The 26,353-nt window shown below is 37.1% G+C and overlaps 2 protein-coding genes and 1 long non-coding RNA gene across 5 annotated transcripts in view; 2 read left to right on the forward strand and 1 right to left on the reverse strand.

Annotated features, from left to right (window-relative positions):
• Nucleotides 1-13,310, forward strand: part of LOC145469634 (uncharacterized) — a 16,138-nt gene extending 2,828 nt beyond the window's left edge. For 2 of the 3 annotated variants that reach the window (XR_014042349.1, XR_014042348.1), the window contains 4 exons: nucleotides 1,364-1,426; nucleotides 5,698-5,766; nucleotides 6,254-6,313; nucleotides 11,963-13,310. Coding sequence is in view for 1 of the 3 variants with exons in the window: in XM_081453394.1 (XP_081309520.1) it covers nucleotides 1,364-1,388 (25 nt within the window). In the remaining 2 variants the exon portion in view is untranslated. Of the gene's footprint in view, nucleotides 1-1,363; nucleotides 1,427-1,796; nucleotides 4,908-5,697; nucleotides 5,767-6,253; nucleotides 6,314-11,962 lie in introns of those variants that run through there. The other variant, XM_081453394.1, reaches the window with a different exon arrangement.
• On the forward strand, nucleotides 11,658-18,997 carry LOC145469635 (uncharacterized). The gene is made up of 4 exons (XM_081453396.1): nucleotides 11,658-12,066; nucleotides 12,170-12,233; nucleotides 12,804-12,856; nucleotides 16,722-18,997. The coding sequence occupies exons 1-4, from the start codon at nucleotides 11,848-11,850 to the stop codon at nucleotides 16,731-16,733; spliced, it is 348 nt and encodes a 115-aa protein (XP_081309522.1). The 5' UTR covers nucleotides 11,658-11,847; the 3' UTR covers nucleotides 16,734-18,997.
• Nucleotides 13,308-23,184, reverse strand: LOC145469639 (uncharacterized). The gene is made up of 3 exons (XR_014042350.1): nucleotides 23,111-23,184; nucleotides 17,476-17,685; nucleotides 13,308-15,373 (listed from the first exon to the last, which is right to left on the reverse strand). It is a non-coding gene; the product is annotated as an uncharacterized LOC145469639 (long non-coding RNA).
• Between the last annotated feature and the right edge of the window lie 3,169 nt (nucleotides 23,185-26,353).

The following is a 26,353-nucleotide window of genomic DNA, read 5'->3' on the forward strand; positions in this document are numbered from 1 at the left end:
AAAGAGAGTTTACAAAATATCGATGTTGTTTACAACCGTGTAATTTGGCATGATGAAACTTTAACAACACTAGAACCAGTAAAAAATATACACAGCTCAATGAAAAATACGTGAATATTAGAAAATAACGCGTACACTTTACTAACCTTAATATTTGGCCACAAAATCGCGTCTACATCGTCGCTTGACACCAAAAAAACTCAATGATTAGGAGACAGTCAACGTTCTCCCACTACCAAAATGGCCGCTTATTCTCCTTCTCAATGTTTGGTCGCAAAAAGTCGTGGATAATGCTGGCCAGACTCTATGCGAGACTGGAAACAACATATTTTCTTGGTCCGCATAAAAGGTCCGCCGTTTTCCCTGTTAACAATAGCTTCATGACGTCATGACTGTCCTAATTTATCGGGATATTCCGGACTGTATAAAGCGAAACATTTGCGAAATATGTCAAGTTTAAGTTTGATTGTGTTAATTTTATCACTTTTGAAATCATGAACGAAAAACCCAAACTACCGCAAAGGTTCAAAACGTTGATGATGGTCCGCACGCTTAATCAGAAAAAATTCTGAGCTTAAATCCGCGGGAATCTTCACCAAGTATTACAGGTCGGCTTGCAATTGCAACGGTTACCAATCACAAGCTTCATGATGTTCAATGAATTCCACCCCTAGCACTGTGTTAAAGCCATTCAAAACTTGTCTTTTAACAAAATAAATCTCAAACCTCAATCTAGTACCTTCAATGCCAGCAAAACTCTTTTCTCGTTTGGCTTTCTCATCTGTTTTTACACGCGTGATTGACCACAAAATGAGAACGTTTTTGACGTTTTTGATACTTTTTTCAAATTTGATACGGATGGCTATGATTAACCTGTTCAACTAACACAATACATTACATGTATGTTTTTCTCCGTGAAATTGCTTTTCTTTAACGAAAGAACAAAACCATGATTGCTTAAAATACACTGAAATGCACTTTTTAGCTAGAACCCCAATTTCAAAAATTTCCCGGGGAGGCTCCCGGACCCCCCAATAAAAGGTTGCGGTCAAACCCCCCCCCCCCCCCCTTCCACGTGGCTCCGATAAAACCACTCCACGTCTTTTTATCGGCATTGTCTGCCGCCTACAAAAAAGTTATTCTCCCTCTACTTCAAATTTTCGGGAGAACCCTGGTCCTCAACCTCTAATCTCATTCTTATAAGTGATAAGGTAGCAGCTTTATTTAGTAACAACGGTACCACATTTTTGAATTTCCCAAATGCAGGTCACTTACATTAGAACTTTAACTCTGTTAAGTGTTTATTATAAAAACGTTAAGTGCAGAATTAGTTTTAACAGCAACATTGAATTTCTATTCACAGACTATCGCCATACACATACCGGTAGCAAAACCAAGCACAGGGCATGAAAATCATCCTTTCAGGGTAAATACAATGTTATGTTACTTAGTTCTTTGGTTCAAATGTATTTGTCCAACATGAAATTAAATATGAAACCTGAAAAGATTCACACTTAATTCTCTACTAATTAATCCTCTGATGCTTCATCCTGTAAGGGCTGAATCACACTAGAGCCAGACAAATCAAAACTTGTTTACTTAATGTCAAAAATTTGTAGTCGTTTGACTTGCCCTAATGCAATCACAAATTTTTGAGTCTTCCACAAGACGGCCAAACTTCAAACTTTAAGGTTTCAGTGTCCTGCTCCGAGGCAGAACAAATGGGGCCAAACAACCCAGAATACAATAACTGGTGTTTCTGTTGTAATTAAAATGTCAAAAATGACATGTTGCAGGGTTACTTCCCGTACTCATCTTACACTAGAGTGTGACCTTTATTTACGTTTTTCGTGCGCTGTTCTTCAGTTTGCAAGATGTCGGACCCAAACAGCTTTCCCTTTTACTACCTTCCAGGCTATTTGTTTTAAAACTTTTACCAGTGATACCCATATCAGAATTCTATCACCCCAATGCCCCAAGCTACCTACTGGTAGTTCTCAGCCAGGACAAAGCAGTGGCATTTCTCAGTCAAAAAGCAGTGCTGATGGAACCAGCACTCCAGCCAACAAGATTGTCAGCACTTCCACTTCCACTGAAGAAAACAAGAAGCAGGACAAGCAAAGGGACAAGACTACAGCAACACAAGACTGATGGACAAAAGACCAGATGAAATACTTTGTAAATCCATGGAAGGCCAATATATCAAGGCTGGAGAGCTAACAGTCAAGGAGAGTGTGAACTCAAATCGCCTCTAAATCAAACGAGCACTTCAACATACCTTGCGTGTCTTCCAAGTCAGTACAAGTGAAAAATTAAAAAACTAAAAAAAGAAGTTCAAGAGGCCAAAAACTGGAATCGATCGCAGATAGGAGGAAATAATGAAACCTGCAAATATTTTGATGTTCTTGAACGCATGCTTGGGAGGAGAGATGTGGTTACTCTGAAGCACATGCGGGAAACTGCAAAATAATGCACTAGAGAAAAATAAGGAGAAATTGCTTGACTTGTCTGCTGGCGACGAGGAGGGATACATCTCCGATCAGGCAGCTGAAGCCCTTCAAGCGATGACAATCAAAGTCAAGAGCAGAAGCAAGGGGCAGAAAGGGGAAGGAAAAGGGAAAGGGTACAAGAGAAGTCTGGAGAATGACGATTCTGAGGATTTTACTAGATTCATCAAGAGAGTGGAGTGCCAGGGTGATAGACTGGCAAATGCTGTAGAGCAAATGGAAGAAATACAACAAGAGCAAGCTTAGGCCATGATTGGTTTCCTCACGGCTTTGACCAAGGCCACAAATAAAAATTAAAGGTAACATTTATCCTGTATTTAAACATTTACTCTGAAAATGCATGCAACATGAACCACCTATTTTTATTTATCAAGTTGTAGTTCCAAACTTCCACGCAGACCTGGCCAAGGCCATAAGAAAAAGTAGAGACTAAAACATTTTATTCTGTTTATATTAAACATTAACCGTAAAGAACTGCAAGAGAGTTGCTTGTGATATTAAATAAATAATCTATTTACATTTGTCAAGTAACATAGCAGTTCAAAGCAATGCTATATCCTAGATAACAGAGTTTCTCAATTTTCGTTGCCGTTTTTTACAAAGTTTATATTATCAAGAAAATATGAACAAAATATAAGTAGGTCATAACAATAATTGTGCAGAAAAATGATAAATAAAATCATATGGCAATGTACTCTTTTAGTAGTTCTCTGATATCGTCGCCATCCCTGAAAACATTTCCGTCATTATTATTTCCTCTGTCATCGTCGCCATCATCTCATTCCCATTCATCTGCACCAGCATTAATACAGAAATTGTGTAAAATAGCACATGCCACAACTGTATCACTCACAGAACCAACTCCACTTTCGATTTGCTTTGTCAAAATACGCCAATGGCTTTTGAAAATTCCAAAGGTGCACTCCACGGAAACTCTGGCTGAAGAAAGTTTCTCATTAAAAGCAATTTTATATGGATCTTGCTTTCCTTCAGAGTAAACTTTTTGTAACCAGGGAGCTCAAAAAATAAGCACTATCAGCCACCAAATATGGACCAATCTCTCGGCTGAGAACGTGCATACTAGGACCACTCAATAATTCTTAGTTCTCGCATCATCTGTAAAGGCGACTGTTTCATAGCATGCGTTCATTATGCAGGAATCCAGGAAAACCAGCTGCAACATCAAGGAATCTTTTCTTGCCATCAGCCAGAGCTTGGACAATTATATCGTAACGCTGCAATCAACAGAAGTAATCCACTCTGCTGTCAGCTGGAACTTTGGTGGATTGTGACATGTGTGCAATCAATAACACTAGCCACATTTGGAAGATTGGAAAGCTGTTAGAAAGTTTCCCCCATTTCAACAACTTGTGCTTCAGTTTCTGGGAATTTGATATAATCCTTTTTTTACAGAAATCAGTCCTGTAACGATGCCTTTGACAACCTCGATTACTGTTGTTGTCTCAATATTAAAACTAGGCCCAATTGAAATGTATGTTCCTTCATTAGCTAAGAGTGTCAGTCCAATTGTCAATACTTTTCTGGCTCAATACACCTTCTAAAACAAGTGTTTTGTCTTGTGATGTATAGGCGAAGGACATCCAAAAGCAAATGGAAAGTAGTTCTTCTCATCTGTAGCTGTTTCCTAATTAAAAATATTTGTCTGGGATTCTTGGCTCATTATAATGAATATCGAACCATGAATCGGCAGATCAAGGGAGAACCCAAAAGTATGGATGTCTACACTGATTTCATCTTTGCCTTCGAACCTCATACAGCATCAGAAAAGCTCTCCCCTCTAGTTGAATTTCAGCAAGAGACAACATTATCAGCATCATCCTCAACTGAACATACATCTGAAATTGTAGGACAAAATGTCTTGGGATCATTTTGTTGTTATGAAATATGATTTCCCGCCAAATACTGAAAAGGTCACCTGTTCAACGAAATGAAAACATTTCCGACTTGTCAAACGTAAACAAAATGTTAGTGCAATGGTGCATGGATAACAGTCAAAGTGTCAAAAGACAAACTTTGGCCAAATTCTGTGGAGGTTGCTGCAGGATATTCGAAATCTCTGGCTCTAGTGCGATTCGCCCCTAACTATCAAATAACAGTTACATAGTTTTCAGATGACGACCAGTCTACCAAAATTTGTTGTCTTGTTGTTTTGTTATGATGGTATTATGTACATAAATCTTCCACATTATATTTAAACAAGTTTTATTGTTTAATATTGAAACAGATGTTCTACACCCTACTATGTATATATAAATGTAACTTATATCTAACCAATCACCAAACCAAGAACATCTCTGCAAGAACATCTACAAGTTAGAAATGTGGACATGCTGTTTTTAAAAGAGATACCGCAATTTAAAACACAACAATAACACTTTTCTATGAATTCCTCAAGTGGTCACTTGACTTACATTAAATCTTTACCTTTATAAGATTCATTATTCAAATATTAAGTGCAGAATTAGTTTAATTTAAATGAGAAGTTCACTCCTAAAAACAAACAAGTTTTTTTTGGTCAATGCATGTAAAAAACCTCACACTAAGTTAAGCTACTCACCGAAGTTTCATCCTCTAAAATACAGGTTTTCTTTACGAAATTCATCTTCAAAGGAGCCCAAAATTCAACATTATTGCCACCAATTTGAACGGCACTCAGCAACCAGGCCGCATTTTTGTGGCAACATTCCATCTAAGGGATTTTGTCCACGACTTCCAACAACTACCACTCTTGGTTTAATGGCTGCTCTTTAGCCATATTATTTCAAGCCAAATAATAATGCTCAAAACCTCGCAAATGATGGCAATGAAGATAGAGAAGTGGATAAATCAGTTGGAAAAAAATTGCATTTTGCTGACCTTATGAAAGAGGGCAAGTCTTCTGCAGATTTTTGTGCTTCTCACCAATTTCAAGTTGGACGGAATAACATCACATACACGCAACTTGGCTGCTAAGTGCAGTTTCAAAATAAGTGGTGTCTGAAGTCCAATTTTGAGCTTCTTTAGCGATGAATAATTCTTCAGAATAGCTGGCACTTTGGAGGCTCATACTTGAATATGTGGGAAAAGCCAAATGAATGCTTGCTTGTCACAAGTGGCGACAAAAAAGTACAGTAAGCTTTTTTGCAGTGACCTCCCCATCATAACAGCAATACTGAACTTCTGTTTACAGAATGTTGACAGAAATACAAACACAGACCTGCAAGCACGTCATCCACAACTACAAGAACATCCCATCTAGGTAAATACAGTATTATGCAATTTAAATGTCCCTTCATGATTCGAAGATGTTTGTTAAACATAAAATAAGAAACCTGAAAGTATCCACATTAATGTTTTGCAATAATCCCCATGGCCTAGCTGTTCAAAGACTGGATAACACTTTTCTACCAGATAAATCACTATCCAGTGGATAAGTGTTGGCAAAACAAACCACACCATGTGCTAGATAGTGGTTTATCTAGAGGATACTTTATCCACTTTTCAAACCTGCCCGGGTCAGATACTTCATCTTGTAACATTCAAATAACAGTTAATATAGATGTAACTATAGTCTTCAGATGATGGCCAGTCTATCAAAGTTTGTTGTCTTGTTGTTTTTGTCATGTTAGTACGGTATTGTGTACATAAATCTTAAACATTATATTTAAACAGCTTATAGTTTAATGTTGTTGCAGATGTATAAAGATGTTCTACAACTTATTATATATACAACTTATATCTAACAGAGCATCAAACTTCTACAAGACCATCATGTGCAACAATTGGTATGCAAGCTAAAAGAGACGGTAAATATCACAATTTAATTAAAATACCGCAACAATTCTCACTATTCTCCCCTCCTCGTACATAAAAATCTCATGTAAGTTAAGTTACCTATCGAAATTCCATCCTCTAAAGAATATCCAAGTGATTTTCCCCAATTTTCAAAATTGCACATGAATTGTTACAAAAAATATAGGTAATAGGTAATCATATGGTTTTGAGTCCAATTTAGAATTAATTTGCCCGAATTAGTTTTTCAAAAAGCTGAAATTGTGTGTTGGCTTCATTCCCACAACGAACTCAGAGTCTTACATGTACATTAGGTAACTATAAGGCTGAATTCAAGTTGACAAAATTAGTGAACTTAAGATACACAAGACAAAAGAAACTTTGTGTCAGTAGTATGTTATAATTCCCTCCTAATCAGTTACATGTATCGGTAAGTAACTACAGCAAGCTTTTCACAACAATTATCAAAATATATTTCATGTAAATTACATGAACAATCGATTGAATCAATTACGTGATTAACTTTCCTTGAACACTGTCAAACTTCTGCTCTATGCATAGCAAAATTTTGCATACTTACTGGCAAAAGAACGTTATTCATTGCAAATCTTCATCGAGGTGTTGAAAATCCCACAAAATTTCCCCTATCCCGTACGAAACGAGCAGATCTGTTTATAGTCTGTTACAGATCTGCTGGCACATCTGTAGCAGATCTGCAGATAATCTACAGATGAGCTACAGATTATCTGCAGATCATCTGCAGAATGTCTGCAGAATGTCTGCAGAATATCTGCAGAATGTCTGCAGAGCGTCTGCAGCGATGATCTGCAACAAGTCTGCAAATTTGCAGACGCTCTGCAGACGAAATCAGCCTATCATGTTAAACAAAAAGCCCACAAAATGCACCAATCAAACAACGTTTATTTAAAAGATAGACAGAGGAGGTCGGTTTGTTATTCATCAAAAGTAAACAATTACTGTAGACAGATAAAGCAAATAATATCACTAGCAGGAATTTAAAGTATTTTCTTAGCGTGACATTTTCCACATATTCCAAATGAATAAAAAAAACCTCGGGTAGCAACTACTCCTTTCAAAAAATCTAGGCTTCACGTAGCCTGCGAGCAACAAGGGAGCTTGCTCAGCTCGCAGGCTAGGCTTCGCGTGCTTTTTTTGGTTCGCTTGGCAGGTTATTTACAGAAACGAGATCGAGTAAACTGGATACTAAGTGAGATTCATTTCCTTCTCGTCTGTGCTCGGCACCTGCTTGACATGAAGCCAGTTTAAAGGAACGAAAGAGGTAAGTCATAGAGTACATAAATAATGCACAACAGCGACCGCTTATTGTTCGCCTTATGTATCAATTTTTTCATTCGCTTCGTAGCTTACTTACATATATCAACAGATATCAAAAATATTCGTTTATTAGGTACTCGGTTCACGTTGCAGCATTCTACTGTGGCCTAAAGTCTATGGTGCACTAACCTTCGATCCCTGAACGGCTTGTTTCGAACATGTGTCACTAATATTCCAGCACACCAGGGCCGAGCGAAGACCGTAATTAAGAGAGGTCGCTACCAAGAGTTTACGGAACACTGACGGAATCTTGACCCGCACTGTTAACGCATACTGAGAAAGTACGCTTACACATTTGTAACAAGTTTAGATAGTGCATTGTCTTCTAGTAGGTAGCAATAAAAGTAAAACCTAAAGCCAACTTGGCATATTCAGTTTTTACAGACCAGTCAAAAGATTATTCACGATATGCGACCAATGATTAAATGTTACTTTTAGTGTGACCTTTTCATAAGGTCGGTTTCGATTCTAAGTCACTGCAGTGAGTAAATCCAGATTTTTCAAGACATAGAGTATTTTCAATAAATGAGTTTACTGTCAAGCGTTGTAGATTTCGTGTGTTCAACAGCACACATCCAAATACTCGGAATAAACATAATACACCCGCAAATAACTTGAGTCACACACTGCTCTAAACATAAACTAAACATGAGTTTAATCCATGCTGTGAGAAATTACTAACTCTTTGTAAGTATTTTTAGTGATTCGACAAAATGTTTCATTCTCTTCGCTCAACTAATACTCGTTTGTTTACATTGTTCGATCGCATTATGAAAAAACTACATTTTTTTTTTCCGTTCAACAACTTCTTCTGTTGCTTCAATAAGCCCATTTTCTCACAAAATGTTTTCTTCATTTTTTAAGTCCAAAATACAATAAGTATGTCACGCAGCAATTCGAGCACTGCAAGTTACTGAGTGAAGAATTAGCTTGATATCTGTTTTTTGTTCGCACCAAACTGAAAAAAACTACTGAGGGAGTTTTATCGATGATTTAAGCATTTAGCCTCACATCAGTGTAATATCAATTTTGCACTTTTCACGCCAAAGGAAGAAATAAATAACTTGGATACATATTGTTATATTATACTGATACTGAGAGAAAAACTGTCAGCTGTTTTCATTTCGTAGAGACGGTCACGATCACAAAAATACATGTACTTTGGTAGAACTTTCCATTCTTATTTCAGTAGTTACAGCTTATCTGTACTTCCCTGAGTTTTTCTTTTGGCTGTTCCAACTTTGTTAAAATGCGGTTCATCTGGGATACGGAAAACTCCAGTTCGTTGCGAGTGACAAACCTTCCAACATACGCTATAAAAAATAAAATATATTAGTAAATTACATCTATGTATTACTTTTAAAAGTAGTCAGTTTATTATTATCGCAATTATAGCAACATGATTACAAAAATGCGACACATCATCTCTGATCATGTGTGTTTGTGTACGTATGTTTCTACAGGTTACTGCCTGATGCCCTTGCCCTTTAAAGTCTTCACCACATCTTGATTCAGAGCCTTACTAATGAAGCACACCCGCTTTGCTTGTCTGTGCTCGGGAGCCATAGGCAAGACTTGTTGCCGGAGTCTCCTCACTGAAGGAGGCTTCAATTAACAGCAAGTATAATTTCTTGGGGTCTTTATCGCATTGACTGTATGTGAATGGAGTTAAGTTTAGCTGAGGATATGTAGATTCCAGATCCTGGCACAAGTTCTTGTTTCCCAGGGCCTGCAACGTAGTATTTTTTACTCTCATCTTGATTACCAGACGGCAAGTTCTCGAACCTAATCATTAAATTAAAATCGAACAGAACTGCTTAATACTAGCCTGTGCATATATCACGAGTTTGATTGTACTACTAATACTACTAGACGGTTTGATTGTACTACTAATACTACTAGACGGTTTGATTGTAATACTAATACTACTAGACGGTTTGATTGTAATACTAAATTGGTTATTAAATCGATTGTTGAACCTACCGAGTTGGAGTTAGTTTCCGCTGCCTTGTGAAGAGTCTACAAAAGAGTTGAATAGTTTTAGGTACAGAAACTCAGAATAAAACCCAAAAATTGCCAACCTTCTTGTGTAAGTTGACTACATAACTAAAGTGCCACTCAGTCCTACTCCAGTTTGTTTCCAGAAATTTTATATTTTGTACATAAATATCTATAGGAAGCAACAGATAAAAGCTCACAGGCTTCATAAAGTCACATTTATCTCTATTTTGCGCTCCAAAATTAATTTATTCTACTTAAGAAATTGCATGGCTGGATTGCCTGTTCATTTCAAAAACTACCCATTTAAATGTTCCAAGCCTCCTGAACTGGTCTTTAAATGTTACTATTAAGTACAGCTACGTATGTGCAATGTGCACGTAAATCTGCTCAAACAGTAAAAATCTGTAAATCGCGTCACCGTTACTCCAGACTTAGTTAATATGATTTCGGCAAGAATGCTGTGAATAAAATTGTTTCTCGATTTGCTGTTCACCTCTGATAATTACCCTGTTTTTTGAACGATCATCAGAGTTTAGTTAAACTGGAATGTTACATTAAAAGATGTCTTAAAACAGTTGAAAAACCACCAACCTCCAGTCTTCATAATTTTCCCTGGGTAGGGAGTATTTTTACTGGTCTTCCTTCCTTTCTTTCCCTCCTCCCAGTCAACCATGGCGTCTAAGCCCTTGAGGATTTCTCCGGCATAATATACTTGCGAAGCACTTGCGACGCTATATAAATCCTCTTCCGTCCAAAGAACTATAGCAAAAGCCATCTTTTTATGTCAAAAAGCAATTTCTTACAGACTGTCTTGTTTGCGCGCAAAATTTGAATGTGACACTTTAACTGAAAGGAATGTCAGTGTCAGCAACATCTCCTACTCTTATTGGACGGTTCAAGTGTGACAGGTGTCGGGTATCAGCCAGGAGAATCTGTCATATTCGCAGCGGCCGATGAGATTTCACTTGTGGTTTTCTCTCTTTGTCGAGAACATCAAATAAAGGTAAAGATAATTTGTACATTTATTTCATTTTCTTCATGACTGCGATATACTTACATGTTTATACCCCCAAATTGAGGCATCACATTTCTTGTCACTAACAAACATGCCACTTAGGTCACCCGGTTATGCAAATCAGGGTCTGCGTTACTGACTCATTCTTGTAAGATAATGATGGTTTGAAACGTGATGTATTTCACCTCTGCCATTTCCGGGGCGTAGAAGACATCAAGATTTTAAGAACGTCTCCTTATGTTTTGAAGCTGTTGTAGGTATAAGAAAAATAATCATAGTACAGAGATTTAACCATCTTGTTCCACTTTTCATTATTCATTCACGTGTTGACTTCAACTTTCGTATCGTTGTTCTATCAACACTGATATGTCGATCGATGAAATGTTTTTTCCTGAGCATTTGGAACTGGGAATTTAACACCAATGTGCCCTGCAGTGTTCTTAAATTTTATTGAAAGGATGCGTTAGGCATATGTGTCTAATCCCTATGTAATAAGAATAAATTAAGGTCGAAAGTGTATTTATCATTTAATTTAAGTGTTCAATTGACGTATAACATTTGATTTACTAGCACGTTGTACGTAAGTGGCTGACCATTTATGCCTCTTATTTACGCATTTTCAATGTTCGACTATCTTTTTATTCGTAGAATCGAACTATTTTATTCATCTCAAAACGAACCAGTCATGACTGATCCAACTAAGGTTAATATACCCAAGTGACGATACAATGAATGGTCTATCGATCCGGTTTTTGGACTTCAACGTGTTGCAGATCATCTGCAGACGCTGCAGATATTCTGCAGATCTGTTGTTCGTCTGTTTTCGTCTGTAGTCTTAAAATCGGGAAGAGTTTTCAAGCTCAACGTCTGCAGCAGACTGAAAACAGACTCTGCAGACGATAAATTAGTCTGCAGTTGATCTGTTTTTGTCAAAACAGATCTGTTGCAGATCTGCTGCAGATCTGCTCGTTTCGTACGGGATTGTTCAACCAAAATATCGCTCAAGCCGCATTGAATTTTCTCTCAAATATTTGTGCAACTTTTCGATGAAAATTGACAAAGACAAAAACCGAAATTTCCGCATTTCAATTGCATTACTTTTGCACCGTATCATATGCTTGAATACTTGCTCTTGGACATCATCTGTCCCTCAAGGCTCATATTTTTCCTTGAGCCATGCTTTTAGAAAACTGTTTGGTTCTCAGAGCAGATCTATACAACATCTGTAGACAAAGATCTCGCATATTTTCAGACCAAATGGAGGTTATTGCTTATTCAACTTATCTTTCAGGAAAATGGGTGGAAAATTTATATACCGATATTTTGAAGAATTTAATCCTCATGGATACATCTGTCAAACTACTGAAAGACGCTACAGCTACAACATGCACTATGGTAAAAAGAGAACTCAATTTCTTGTAATCAGGAAATGTAACATTTATCATACCTCTACTATGAAAAAAATTCTAAAACAAACTAGAGTGTCTTCTTCTTTCAGACTTCTGCCGAAAGTAAAGCACTTGCATGTAGTATGACCACAACCCTAGACTTGTGCCAGAATGTAAGTTATTCATTACTTCTAATCTATGACCCTAACAGTACTTTATCAAAGCATTTACTACCATCAGATGATGAATAACCAAACAATTCAGGCAATATTATTAGAATTACAGGAAATAGGATAGGCAAATACACAAAATATCATTCAATACTCATTATCATCCCAAGAAAGAGAGGACTGATTCCATCCCAAGAAAGAGGGGAGATTCACAGCTCAATGTTTCTTGTACAGAAATGTCAACCTACTAACCAACCAAACTAAATTTTTGAAGCAATAGAGTGGTTAGTACAGAGCAGCTTTTATAGATGGCATTAAACTAATTCTCAAATCACCATCAAGGAAATGCTAAACTTTCACAGTAATTCTATTCAACAGTGCTACACCACTGTAATTCTTGGACATAGTTTGAAGACTAAACTTGCTTTTAGTTAATTCCTTGTAGCTGTGTCTAATAAATAAAACTAGCCATTCTAAACCATCCAAAAAATAGCCTAATTTAACTGTGAAAACGATGCGATTACATTTAACAAAACACTCTTACAGGTATCTCTCAATTATACATCTAGGTCGATCACCACAAATATCAGTTCTTCTTTGAGAGAACACAAGCTGTTGTGGGAACAGGTAAACATACTTCACTTTGTCTCCTTTTAAATTATCCAAGTTCCACTTATTAACTTGTGAACTATAATAATACTGTCTAATAAATAGTGAAAAGATAAGGTCTGCAACTGTTCTCTTATTGCATCAGTTATAGTAAATGAAAACATTTTCAACCAAAATGATAATACAGCTTGGTTAAAATCTTTTACACTGTAGATTGCTGTCCCACGGAGAAATAAACGGACAGAATTCTGGTACTTTAAAATTATGTTGTATGCAGAGTCTTATTGATACCTGAATTCATAAGCTTCAACCACTAGCACAAACTAAATGAGGAATAAATAGCATGACCTGAAAGACAAAGTCAATACTGTGTTATCTGACTTGATTTAAAATCTGTATTGTATGGTTCCAGAAAATATCCATAGCTTCGACACAGAGGGAATTGGAAATTCTGGAGGGAGAAGGGGGGGGGGGGGGGAGGTCAAAGACCCAGGAAATTCCGGAGGGGTAGGAGGTTGGATGGTCAATTTAGTTTCCAGACGTCCTTCACTTCAATATGGAATCAAATATCGATCTAACTGTTCAAAAGTCCTTTCTTACCTATCAAATAGATCTTTCACATGGAAAAATAGAAGCTTGTCTGAATACTTGTATTTGAATCGCATTATATTTGAAATAAATTTTCTTTCTTCAAAAAACAATTTAGAAGCTGAGAAATGCAAAGAACGTGCTGTTACGTGGAAATGGCTGCCATTACTTGTTACCAATCACATGAAATAACTGTGGACTGAAAAGCACTGGTGACTAGCCTAGATTGTTTGTTTTGCGTTGGTCTTCTAAGCAGTCGAGTGGCAGTCGATTTCTTTCATGAAAATTGCTTTCTTTTTAGAGGCAGAAATGATGTTATGATTTCACAAACTTGAGAATTTCTCATTCTTGTTTATCTCTGTCCATTTGTACGTAATTTTGTTGTAAAATTGGCATTCGTCGCACGTGTGTTGGCAACTGTTTTCACGATAAAAGTATGCATGGTGTCAATTTCATTTACATTCATCTTATCATTCCTTCAAATGAAATTGTACCACATTTGCAAACGGACTTAGTCATATAGGAAGGTAATTTGACAAGTCATTATTTTATCTATTTTCTTTTAAAGCATGTTTGAATAAATTACTGTATGTTTTCTTTGTGTGCACAATGCTTTCAGTAAGACCTGGCTCCCGCCGGAGCTCCGATGGATACTCTCTTGGGAATCGCCAGCTGTATTCCGGCATTAATGTGCTTATGGAGTCAAATAAAAAGGAACTAGCAATTCACCTTAGGCTATTCAATAATTAGTTATTATTGGAAAGCTAATAAAAACGTTAAAAAACCAACCAGATAGTTAATTTATACACTACGCTGTGATTTTACCACTTTAAAAGCCACAAGTAGTCGTTTTTCATTTGCGTATTAAACGCAATGTTGTCATAAACATCATCGTCTCTAAAGGTCACACTCCAGAGCACATTACATAGTGATGTACCTTGTGTTTTAAAAAGCCTCATTTTCATACATCGTCAGTTCCACGATGAAGCGGCAACAAGCCATGCTGTTGTTTCTGCCTGCTTCTAGTTCAACTTCAAAAAGCTCACAAACACAATCAGGTAAGTCATTACTATGGTTTAAGAAGTTGACATCAAGCCAAATCTTATATATCACGAGTGACTTTTTAAAAGGTCTTGACTTCAGTATGTAACTTAATTTTCTGAAGAGTTCATTTTTGTGTTCGGTCCTCACTATTTAGTATCGGTATCGATGTTTGCATCTTGAACAATACTAAAATACAAAATTAATACTAAATCTTTAAAATTGGGCTAGTAAGCTGATAAAAATAATGAAAGCTTGAGTGTTAATATTTTGCCTCAAATCACTGGAAATCGTGTTTCCAAGCTTCCCGATTTAAAAAATTTTCTGGGGGGCATGTCCCAATACCCCCCTAGAGGAGAAGGGACCTTCAGCCCCTTTTATCAGCTCCGGCAGGTGCTAACAAAAGGGAGAGACCTGCTTCAAATCTTACTGAAAGCACTGCATGCAGTGTATCTTCAAATGCCACAATCAATCGAGAATAAACAGCAGTGACGTGCAATGTAGACGGCTACAAGCTCGGAGTGTCAAGTTTAACTTTTAACACACTTTCTTACCAAAACTATTTTTTCCAGAGGGTATGAGGGGTGTAAATAATACTTGTGGAAATTCTGGAGGGGTGGAGAGGGGGGTTATTGCTGTGTTCACAAAATGGAAATTCCAGGGAGAAGGGGGGCTTACACGAAATTCCCTCTGTGCTGGAGGTATGGATATTTTCTGGAACTACACATTAACTTAATCTACATCTAAATTAAAATCCAAATTCTACACTCTAGATTGCTGTCCCACAAAGAAATCCAGATACAATTCGGGTACTATAAAATTATGTTGTATGCACAGTCTTATTAATACCTGCATTCATAAGCTTCAACCACTAGCACAAACTAAGTGAGGAACAAACAGCATGACCTGAAAGACAAAATCAATATTGTGTTAACTGACTTGATTTAAAATCTGTATTTTTTTAACTTCTACATCTACAACTGTAAGTTAAAAAATGTAACGTGCTAAGAACACCAACAGACCTTTGAAACAATGCAATACAAACAAAAGAAAAACACTCCACAACTACATTAAGAAAATATTGAGCGAATTGAAATTAGATAAGAGCTTCATGTACCATATTTCAGACACAAAAAAGCTTTATAACAAAATACATGTGTCAACATTTGACCACTTTACAATGCCATTACAATTTAAATTGACTCTAGAAATCTCTCCAGGGAACAATAAATAATTCATTTAATAACATATATGAAAAAATTTCTCCATTCTGATTGGCTAAGAAAAATGCAGTTTTCATTCAACAAAATGCAGAAGAGAAGTAATTCAGTGCAAAAAGTAATAACAAACCAAGCACTATGATTCACTCAATGAACAAACAAAATCGCAGATAGCTACATGTACTGATCCTCAGTGTGAAATAGATTAAACTGATTGGAATTTCCATCAAAATCCTTTCAATCAGCCTGAACAGGGAGTCAAAGAAAAATAATCTCATTCTGAAATAAATCATATGGAAGAAAAATAATGAACATGAAGCAAAATCATTGTCAAATAAATCCATGGCAAAAGGAAATTCCCACTGAGTAAAAAGTCATACTCTGAAATTTCATACTGTGAAAAATAAATGTAACTTTAGAAAAAAGATGCTGTTTCAAAACAAGCTGAAACAATGTAAGCCAACATTTACAAATGTCACACAATTCATGTTTCAGTCTCGGTAAACAAATCGACAGCAATATAATATATCAAGTTCATAGTTTGTATGGAACGTTTTGCATCTAACTCTTCTGTTATTGAATTCATGATGTAAAAAACTGCCTGTGATATGACTATTTGCATGTCTTGCTGCCAGTACTATGTCTACTGTGAAAATTCAGGACCTTGAAATTTGCATACCAATATTTCACATGTACAGCTTTTTTTAGTGTTACTCTTTGGATTGGAGAAGCCAGTACAGATAAATGTCTGCTGTAACAACTTTGAGACCATTATTTCTTTTTCATCACATACACAGCAAAATTCATTGCATTGAATATGAGCAAAAAAAATTCTCTTCATTACTTTCAACAATTTTACGCAACATATGGGTTCCAAATAACAAAGTGTGATATTCAATTTGGCATGACCATGAAATAAATCTCACATTTCACACTCAAACTCTTAAGCCCCCTTTTCGTGTGAATGGTCACATCTGAAAAAAATGAAACATGATTGTTCAACTAACATCCTTTGTTTTCTGTCTTTTTACCAGCTGGAAACATGAAATTTCTACGAGGGACCACAATATTGAACAGCAAATGACCAAAGTCTAGTAGTAAACTTTTGTTGTGTAAACACAGGTAGCCCAAGCTCAGTATGTGAGCATCACAACATCAACGTATAGTGTAAGAGTTCAACCCTAATTAAATATTTGTACTGTACGTGATAATTAGACATGACCTTCATTGTAAGAAACTGCATGAAAAATACTTCTGTCACTTAAAATTACTCAAAATTGGCAAGTGAATTTTTTCATTGAAGTTCGCTTCTTGTCGTTTCTTATGATTTTACAGCATTTAAAAACTTCTCGGCAGCAGGTTAAAACCATTTGTGAGCACGTCAATTTTGCTCACTAAAAGCCTTAATTCAACATTAAGACGCCTTCAACGCTGTAGAATCGAAAGAAACTACAATAAAACAACTAAAGTGAGTTTAAAGGAAAATTTTACTGCCCATTTCCTATGCTTCACACTGAAAGAAATATTTGCCATACAATTTCTTACAACAAAGTTCGTGTCTAATTATGAACTATAGTCCGAAATTAACACCCAAAGGATATCTAGTTCCATATTTTTGTATATCTAGTAATAACACCTTAACAAAATGATATTTAAAAATACAATTAATGGAACATAATATCCCTCACACCCCTTCATACAATCTGACAGCTTTCAACAAAAAATACACTCACAATTCATTGGCCAATGGTTTTGTCACAACCAATAGAAAAGTGAAGGAAAACTTACACACTACAGGGCAATCTTGATGATGCAGGCTTCTATCACTACCATTATATTTCCCACAGAACAACTCAATGATTTTATAGATGTTCCCCCACTCCTTTTACATTGCTTCCTCAACTTGTTTCATAAACCTCCTGTTGATTAATCTTTCACTTGACTTGCCTAGCCTGTTAACCTTCAAGTACTCTGCCCTGTACTTTCCTTGTCATCTGCCTGATCAGCAAGAAAAAATTAAACCAAATATTTTTTGAGTTCACCTTTAATACTCAATACGCTGTTTTCAAATAACCTTTTACCTCTGCATCAAAATATGTCTTTCTGTGGAACCATTTATATCAAAATGAGTTCCCCCTTACAAATTTATTTTCATTTTCACACAGTAACCTATCACAAGTTACTTGAAAATCAAAGGCCGATTGACAAACATTCTATTATACATGTACCCAGAACTAAAAGGGCACATGAATGATATCATCTTGTGTTAGAAACAGTTTACATTTAGTACAATCATACTTCCTAAATTTAAATGGGGTCTTAAGGCTGGTTTTGACTAGCGACAGAGTCAGAGTCGGAGTTGTAGTCAGAGGCGTAAGAGTGCTTACGACCGAGTGAAAATCGAAAATCGGAGTCGTAAGTGGAGTCATAAGCATGGCGGAATCGGAGTTGGAAGAATCAGAACGTTTCCATTTCTTCCGATTCCGTTTACGACTCCGTCGCTTATGATCGAGTGAAAACAGATTATCGGAGTCGGAAGCAGAAGAACCAACCAATCATAAGGCCCAGAATGGAGCATTGTGATTGGTTTATTCTTCCGCTTTTGCTTCTGACTCCAACAATCTAGTTTTCACTGGATCGTAAGTGACGGAGTCATAAGCGGAATGGGTGTTCTTCTTCCAACTCTGTCGGTTTGATTTTCACTAAATCGTATCGCTTTACACTTCTGATTATGACTCCGACTACCACTCCATCGCTAGTGAAAACTAGCCTTTAGATTTCAGCACTACAAATAAAAGTTACTGAGTTTTATTTTTGTTAAAAAAAAAAGAGATCAAATCATATTTTAAATACTTTCTTAGACTTTAGGCTCTGATTGTTCAAAGGTTGGATAATACTATCCACTGGATGAATCACTATCCAGTGGATAAGCGTAAACAAACTATGAACACTATTCACTAGACTGTATTTTATCTGCTGGATAATGTTATCCAACTTTTTAACAACCTGCACCAGGACTTAACAAAAGTTACAGTCATTGTTGTTGTTGTTTCAAGAAAAGAGATCTAATCATACACTGTTACTAATCATACACAGTGTTACTATCTTTAAGTGTCTATGAAAGAAATCTTTTTTATTTGCTCAATGGAATTTATATGAGATTATCGTATAGAAATCAAAAAATAAAATTGGATATTGCTGTTTCTTCAACACATTTTAGCCAACTGCACACAAGAAATTCCACTTCCAGCATGTCACAATGCATGCGAAATGGAGACATGAACTTCAAGTCATGCCATGATGTCAAAAAGATACATAAGTCAATATATTTTTTTGAACCAAACAAATAGAAATAAGAAAAACTAAGAGAATTATACTAGCAATCAGACAATCAAAGTAATAATTCCAATTTTTTTCAAAATTGTAAACATTTACAAAAGACCTATAGACCTACATTCTTACTTTCAGGTCACATTTTTAACCCAACCAGAAGTGAAATTTCACATTTTCAGATAACTAAAATGGACTGAAAAAAAGAAAATTACAACAATGTAACCAATTTTTTTCCATATATTGATCCCATGTAGATTCAATCAAGCAAATAAAAAAAATATCTGTCACACCCATTTTAAAATTTGCATTGTTTGATTGCATAATTTCAATACCCTCAAATGGTATCTATAAGCATACTGGGGTCAATATAATTATTATGTTATTAACTCAGGCGAAAATTTTAATCTAAGTAAATTTACATACTGCTATTTGTTGACCCACACAGACTATTACACACAAAAATTAAGAGGTGGGCAGATGGGTATTACTAATCCATCAAGTGGTCGAAGTGATTAATTGCCATGCGTTTTGTTTTCCATATATTTCATACCTTATTTGACCACATAAAATACATATTATGTGCAGTGCTTGTACTATAATATTATGATATATTTCTGACACACATCCTGATTTACTATAACTGATTTGAAAATAAGGCCAGCAAGTTGGAGTATGTAAATAATGTAATATGTAAATATCTCTTCTTACAATTTTTTCCAGACCTCAATTTTGGGTTAGAAATTCATTGTAGAGTAATACAAAATTTATATTTACAACATTAACATGATAATTAAATAAACTATTTGTACCTTACTTGAGTCACTGACTATAGTTTTATTAATTCTAAGAAATTAAGAAAAAACTCACATCATCTGATCACACAGTAAGTTATTAATAAAATCTCATCACCAATAGCAGATCAAAAATAAATGATATTACTAGAAAGTACTCTCCACGTATGTATGGGACCGTTATTTTTTATGAGGGAGGGAGGACTGGTGGGATTTGGGAAGCACCATTTAAAAATTGCATGACCCCCCCTCAGCTTACCAATTTTTTTCACATGCCCCCCCCCCTTATAGCGGTCAGTTTTTGGGATGACCCCCCCCCAAAAAAATTGAACAAACAATATTTAGATTTCAACTTTTTTAATATTTCTCTATTATCCCCCTACTTCACGTTATTGTGCTCACTATGAAGACAAAATTAGAATCCCTATACTACAGTGAGCTGTTGTTTAAAAAACAAATCAAAAGAAAGAGAAGTCAATTTCGGATCTCCTAATTATGGCTTGCCCTGAGCGTGTGGCATTTGGCCTCTCATTGGCATCTTCCTCATCTGAATTGATGAATGCAAGAATGACGTCACTTGAGTCATCTCCTCCCCCAGAGTCAATGGCATCACTGTCATACTCATCATTGTCACTTTCATCCGTTTCACTGCCGTCAGCACTTGCCCTGTTGTCATTTTGTGTCAATGTCCTAGCATTTCTCAGTGTTGGTTGGCCAGCTCTGAGAGGACTCTTCTGCTGCAAACATGAATGTCTTACAATTGCCTTTACTTTCTCACTCTTGCTGCTTTTCAAATGCTGCTTCAGCCCGTGGTGGTTCAAGTACTTGTTTAGTTCTGGAACACGTAGCTTTTTAAGCTTGGTTAGATCTTCGCACAACTCAGTCCAAGGATAATCCTCAGATCATTTATCTTTTGCGTCCCTACTTAACTTTGCCTTTTCTTCTGCTCTCTTTTTCCTTTTTAATTCCAGCACTTCAAGATGCTGAAGATGATCCACCACAAACTTTGATTTGACAATAAACTTATCTGCAAATAGAGCAACGCTCTCTGGGTCAGATGAAACCAGCCTGCCACTTCCATGCTCTTTCTTCGCTTGGACCCTTGGCTGCCAGTCATCTGGATCACGCCCTTCTTTTGGGTCTTCTGGTAGGAGAGGTAGTGGTATTCCGGTAGGCAGGAATGGTCAGGAACTGATTTAGGGTATCTTTCTATGGGTGGTCCAGTCCATTCACAACAAAAAGAACAAATTTCTCCTTCATTTTCTTGACAGGACAACTTTAGAAACTCCCTGTAGTTCTCCCCCTCCTCATAGTGCTCATTCATAAACTTCTCAATCTTACGGAAGTAACAGTGGCCTGGAACAGAGTCTTTCCTTGCTCCTGCATTGTGATACTGAACCAAGTACAAAGTGTTGTGAGAAAACTGGAAATCTGTTGATGTGTTGTGTGCATTCCAAAATGTGCAATAATGGCGAAAGCGACGAGTCGTTTAAGAAAAGGTTTACAGCTGAACGATCCAGGCAGTTTGACACCTTACAAGCAAAAGAAGCAATCTTTCTAAGTGCGGATGGCTGTTTAGAAAGGGCGAGTGAGTTTTCCATGCCAGGGTACCAGTTGAAGCCCAGTGATGGACGAAAACTGAACTTCTCCATCAAAGAGCACAGAGCAGTGGTGGAAAAGTTGAATGTCATGTTGAAAGATGTAAAGGAACACGATTCCACACTCTTTCAGTCCAATGGGCTTGCTTTAAAGCAGGGCGAAGAGTTTGCCCACAGTTTTAATGTAAAACAGATCAAATGTATAGAAGCTAAGTTGACGAAGGTCACGCAGGACATGGAAGCACTAGAAAATAAGAAGAGCAATTATAACGGCATATTCAAACAGCACATCAACAAAAGGAGAAGGAAAAAAGAAAACCGCAGAAAGTCAAATGAAAGAAAGAGGAAGCGGACTGAGAACAACGTCCAACGAGTTTATGGAATCTGTGTTGGAAACCTGCTAGGAAATGATTTTCCAAAATGCCTTGTGTACCCTCCTAGAACGGCCGTCCCAGAAGAGTGTATTAAAGTTGGGGATGTTGCCACGTCGTTATTTAGAAGAGATGGGCCATACATCGCACAGCTCTTGGAAGGGAATTATTTCACCAATTCTGCAAGAAGCAGAATCACCACAAACCTTGAGCAGGAAGTCAGAGATTATGTTTACACCTTCGTGTACCCTGAAGAGTACACTCTGACGGAAAGCATTGCTGCTTCTTGCAGCATTGGTGAAAGAGACTCCCATAGCAGCACAAGCGGCGACGAAGAACTCGACGACAGCGAAGATGAAGATGAGTGCCAGTGAAAGTTGCATTCGAAAATAACAGTGTTAAATACTTCTTTTCAGTAGCTACAAATGCTTTTTGTCGCCAAACGTTTTTTTAAAGCAGAAGGAGAGTTTGTAATAAATTTGTATCCTGCCTTCTATGTTTATTCTATAGCAATTTTTTTGATATTCAAACATTATGCCATTTTAAAGTTTCACTAAAATATTTCACATGACCCTCCCTTTTTCCCTTATTTTTTTGGGATGGCCCCCCCTCGAAAGCCATTTTTTTTCGCATGGACTCCCCCCCCCCAAATCCCACCAGCCCCCCCAACCTTATAAAAAATGAACGGTCCCTATGCTCTCCACAAACCTCTTAACTGCTCAACCGTAAGCTAAAAATTATTTACAACACGAAAACACGAAAAAAAAACTTAAATTCCAACTTGCCCTTCACACAATCAACTCTAACATACTGCTTGACTTGAGCAAATTTTAGTTTCCTTTAACTACGATTTAAATCGCAGATAACTTGCCTGGACTTGAATTGTCCAACCCGGGCAAGTAAGAATGAGAAACGTAAGATGCGTTCCTTTGGGATAATCTGGAACCGATGAATCCGTGATCAGAGTGCGTGGATTCATCGATTCCTTTGATACACTATGATGCGAGTGATCTTGGATTACCGATCCTGATCCAAATCACCCCAAATGAACGCAACCTTAACAAGCTTGAGCTGAACTTTCTACTTCTCCCGGCCCTCAACAACTCTTTTTTCCAGCGTTGAAAAGATACAAACTATTTCCTAAACTCACATTGAATACATAAACTTTACGTTTAAAAGCGTTCGAAATGTTTGAACAATTCGATTGAAAATGTGCTACGTTCGTCGAAGTTCGCCGCCCACAACTTCCAGTTTAACACTACCTATTTAATTCAAGTTCGCTACAAACGATAAACTAACACTTAAAACATAATCCAACATTTCAGCTTACCAAATTGGCATGTACTTTGAAACCTGTAATATGTTGAAGTTAAGTCACCAAACTAAGCATACATCGTTTTAGATGGTCACCGATCAGTTGTCTGCTTCCGGTATTCGGAACCTGGAATCCGGACTCTGGAATTTACCAATCAAAACAAGTTCTTCAAATACGCGAAAATTACGTTGCGTAGCTTTTACCTGTAAAAATTAAGAGACCAAGAAAAAAGGACCTCAAACTTCACCTCTTTCTAAACAAAAACTTCCCGCCTGTGGAAATTCGTGGAATTCCTTCTAATGAGGGTTATGATTATAAATCTAAACTAATATAACGAGCGTCATAATTTAATTCTCCTTTCAACTGCACCTGATTGTTCATGTCCTACTTATATTATCTTCCTTGATATCACACATCTTAACTAATGACCTGAATGCTTTGACTTAACTTTTTCTCACGATACAACCCTTTATAAACAATGTACAGATCGAAATTAGCCAATAAGAACAAAGAAAACACAACTTAAGTGAAAACCAACCAATCACCACTGCTAAATACAAACCAATAAACATTCAGCAGAATTAACATTTCATTACAAATAAATAACTTAAATTTTATCACGTACTCCATGAAGACGAACAAAGTTCAAAACTACCACAGCCAATCACACACCCGATGTGCTCTATTCTTATGAAAGCCCATGAAAAATGACACTTTTCTTTTTTTTCAAATCCATGTAACATGACAGTTTTGTTTTTGTTTCCAAACCCGTGTAACAGGACACTTTTGTTTTTCTTGCAAAACCCATGTAACATGACACTTTTGTTTTTATTCCAAAACCCATGTAACATACACTTTTGATTTTCTTCCAAAACTCATGTAATATGACACTTTTGTTTTTCTTCCAAAACCCATGTAACATGTCACTTTTGTTTTTCTTCCAAACCTCGTTTAATATGACACTTGTTTTTCTTCCAAATTCATGTGATGACACTTTTGTTTTTCTTCCAAAACCCACGTAACATGACACTTTTGTTTTTCTTGCAAACCTCATGTAATATGACACTTGTTTTTCTTCTAAAACTCATGTAACATGACACTGGCCGTCGATAAAACCAGGAACATGGAACATTCCGGAACATTGAATAATTATCATAGTTATGCGAAAAATATGTAAAATTAAATTTTTAAAACTAAAATAAACAAAAATAAACTGGTACACTGTATCAGCTTGAAATATAGGAAGATATTATTGGGGATTGGGGAGTCGGTAGCAGAGGGGTAGGGAGCGTTGGGTATTCATTCAACTGACCACAATGAGTGCAGGCTCCTCTTCTTTCCCGCCAATTGCGTCATGTCGCTTTTCAGCACTCTGTTTTTCAACACAAACATGGACGATTCTGACGATGAATGCCAGGTAATTCATTGCGTCTCCTCTTTTGATCCCTGATTTCTTCAACAGCTGAGGTGTTTGTCTGTGCATCATACAGTTGCTTGTTAAGTCAGCATTCATAGTGTTGTCCCTATTCCATCTTCATGTTGCTATTTATCATCCCCAGTTTTCGCGCCGCTCCGCTAGGAACGCCTGGCACTATGACCCACTAACTGCAGATTCGGCCTTTCCGGAAGCACGAGTAACAAGAAAATTATCATTAATAAACTAGTGGTAATCAAAGATTTATAGAGCAGCGCGTTCACGCGCGTTTTTCGCATGTCTGGTTTACTTTGGTGGTGTTTGAATGGCTCGATAGAAAACTAAGTTGATCGAATTTCAGATAACGATCTGCACGTGAAGTTGAACCAGCGATGAATAGATTATAGCCTGCGATAAAAGTATTCTTAATTAATTAAGTGTTAACTTGTACTGGACAAACATTTCCCAGGAGATGCATTTGAACTGTTGGCGACACTTAGAATTCAATTTCAGATCGCCAACACTTGTAACAAATATTTCTAGAGACAATAAAGTTTTGACCAGCGACCCCGCAAGACAGCGCGCGCGTCGCCAAATGTTTTTAAATTTTGTGTTTGTATTTGTTTACACTGTCATCAGAGGTCGAGCAGTCCGAACTAGTTTAGACAAGAAACTCGATGCCGAAGAGTTTCTATTTTTCTATCTTATGGAGAAACTATTTTTTCATGAGAAATCGTGTATACGCATATCTTTGTATTGACGTAATGAATTGAATAAAGAAATCACACTCGTGTACCCATACTTTTAGGTCTGATTAAGGAGTTCGAACGCCACCACCTTTCTGTGAAGAACGAAATCTGTGAATAAAGGACAGTCACGTAATTAAACTGACAGTGAACGACTGGAAGGAATTGATTACTCTTCTTAGTTGCTGGCCTTCTCTCATTGCAGTCACTTTCATTTTTCTTTCTTTTTTCCTTTTTTTATGTTTTTGTTTTGTTTCTATTTTCCGAGCTAATACCAGTTTATTTTTGTTTGATTGATTTTTTAAAATTTAATTTTACATATTTTTCGCGTAATTATGATAATTATTCGATGTTCCGGGATGTTCCGGAATGTTCCGGGATGTTCCAGAATGTTCCATGTTCCTGGTTTTATCGACGGCCGATGACACTTTTGTTTTTCTTCCAAAACCCATGTAACATGACACTTTTGTTTTTCTTTCCAAATCTAGGTAACATGACACTTGCTTTTCCTTCAAAAACGCACACAATATATGACAATACTTGAATTCCTCTATCTATGACTCCCTGGATAGTAAGGTGACGCCTTGGAAAGACTGCTGACGCCCTGGAATAGACTGGTGACGCCCTGGAATAGACTGGTGACACCCTGGAATAGACTGGTGACGCCCTGGAATAGACTGATGACGCCCTGGAATAGACTGGTGACGCCCTGGAATAGACTGGTGACGCCCTGGAATAGACTGGTGACGCCCTGGAATAGACTGGTGACACCCTGGAATAGACTGGTGACGCCCTGGAATAGACTGGTGACGCCTTGGAATAGACTGGTGACGCCCTGGAATAGACTGGCGGTGCGTTCTTAACCACAAGAGATGACAGCCGGAAAGACGGTGCAATCAGTGTGCTGGGCTAGTCCCCCACATGCTGTAACAAACTTTGACTTCCAGCAGCTTAAATGAGATATGCTCCCAGGGTGTCCGAACAGGGGGAGAGAATCTAACACCCACCATCGATAGTCTTGATGACGGCCCGACACCGCCTACGATTACGACCTGCCACTGCGGTAAGAGCTTTGGCAATGCTCGTGGACTGCGAACA

This window comes from Orbicella franksi, chromosome 15, assembly GCF_964199315.1.
Source record: "Orbicella franksi chromosome 15, jaOrbFran1.1, whole genome shotgun sequence".
Taxonomy (NCBI): Eukaryota; Metazoa; Cnidaria; class Anthozoa; order Scleractinia; family Merulinidae; genus Orbicella; species Orbicella franksi.